General features: G+C 39.3%; 1 protein-coding gene across 1 annotated transcript in view; it reads left to right on the forward strand.

Moving 5' to 3' along the window:
• Positions 1-1,868, forward strand: part of RPGR (retinitis pigmentosa GTPase regulator) — a 58,253-nt gene that overhangs the window by 474 nt on the left and 55,911 nt on the right. Inside the window, exon 2 of the mRNA XM_015565792.1 lies at positions 1,494-1,619. Within this exon, the coding sequence (XP_015421278.1) occupies positions 1,494-1,619 (126 nt within the window). The remainder of the gene's footprint in view (positions 1-1,493; positions 1,620-1,868) is intronic.

Raw genomic sequence — 1,868 nt, forward strand, 5'->3', positions numbered from 1 at the left:
TCTGGGAAGAGTCCCTGGCTGCGGCCGCCTGAGTTGAGCCAGAGCTGTAGGCGCGCCCCCTTCCCTCCCGCCCCCGAACGACTGAGGAGCAAGGAAAGGAGGGGAGCTGAGGGGGAACAACGCATAAGGGTGTGTGTGTGTTTTGTTTTTAAAGAAGCTTTCTGTGAGTTTCTCGAAGTTAACGACAATTTTTAACCTGTAAACTGCCCAAAGGACCTCCTTAGAGGGCCTCAGGTTCCAGTTATGTACTGAGTACCTCAGAGTAGGTGATGAGGGGCGCGAGGTAAAATAGGGTGGGAAACGGCTTAGAGAAAGGGGGTGAAGAGGGAATCCTTAGCGAGTGGTGATTTTTTTTAAGACTTTCCCCCCTCAGTCTTAAAATACATTTGGCATTGTGACGGCATGCATACGTTACCGCATACATAGTGTAGAGACATTTCATGAAGAGTATCTTAACCACTTGGGATACACTCAGATATTTTCTATAATACCTTTAAAAATGCTTATCATGACCCACTAAACTGATATTGTAACCCACTAATCATTCACGACCAACAGTTTCAACAAAAATACTGGATTCAAGCAGAATCATGCATTCACTATAATAAGTACTGCGTTTTCTGCCATGCGCTTGACTTTAATAATTAGATTCCTGTCTTCTTGGGGTTCACAGCTTAGTGAGGGACACAAGAAAAGAAACAAAATGACAGTAGATGTCAGGGCGCTAGTACAGAGCCACCAAACCCTGACTTAGAGTGCAGATGTCAGGGAGCTTCTCCTGGGAGCCACAGCAGGAAAAAAGTTAAAATTATTCATTATACGGAAACCCCAGAGCCTGTTCTAGAACCTGGCTTACCACTTCCCAATTATCAGTTACAAATGAGATGACTCATAATTCGTTCTCAGAAGGTTTTCCACGTGTCTAGTCTCTTTTGCATTAATATTGATTATAAATACTTATGTTCACAATTTTTCCATTCTGGTACCCATTAGTTTATGTGTGATCCTTGAGATTTCCTCCAAAGCTGGATCTGGCCTCCTGTTTGGGGTGTGCATGTGTATTTAAATGGTTATTAGTAACCAGTAGGGATTTTTGTTCTCAGAAATGGTACTGGATCAAACATCCTGCATCCTGGTGATACTAATGATGAAACTCAATATTGTCTTGTTTTTGTGTGTGGACAAAAGCCCGCAGTCAAGGGCTACAGCATTAGGTGTTAACCAGAGTGAATAGGTCTACTTGGTGACAGCAGGACTATTCGTAATTGAGGACTACCCTCCTTGTGATAGTATATGTCTTATATTTCATAAATAAAATTAGAGTGAAGTCTGGCAAGTAACACTGGATGAAGGTGGAGGAAGGAGGGTGTAAACAGTGCTATACCAAAGGCAAAGTTATCATGAGACAAGGAATCTGAATAAATTACTGGAAAAAACTTTAGTAACAGCCAACTAGGAAAAGTTGTAAAATGGAAACTGTCATATATTTACAGATTCGGGTGCTGTGTTTACATTTGGAAAAACAAAATTTGCTGAAAATACTCCCAGCAAATTCTGGTTCAAAAATGATATACCTACATTTCTTGCATGTGGAGATGAACATACTGCTGTTATTACCGGTTAGTATTAAAATCCTAAATATTATAGATGCACTGTGTTTTAAATATATTGAAAATAATAAAGTGTTATTTTTCCTTTGCCAGATAATTCTTGACAATTTGATTCATCAATTGAGTCTTTTAAATTTTAAGTTCCCTTAGTATGTTGAAATATGATTTTTTAAGTGAACATACCATGATTTTATTGTCATATAATCAAACAAAATATGAAGCTTAGAACTGGGTCACTTGACCCTTTCTCTTCTTATC

This window comes from Myotis davidii, unplaced genomic scaffold (assembly GCF_000327345.1).
Source record: "Myotis davidii unplaced genomic scaffold, ASM32734v1 scaffold960, whole genome shotgun sequence".
NCBI lineage: Eukaryota > Metazoa > Chordata > Mammalia > Chiroptera > Vespertilionidae > Myotis > Myotis davidii.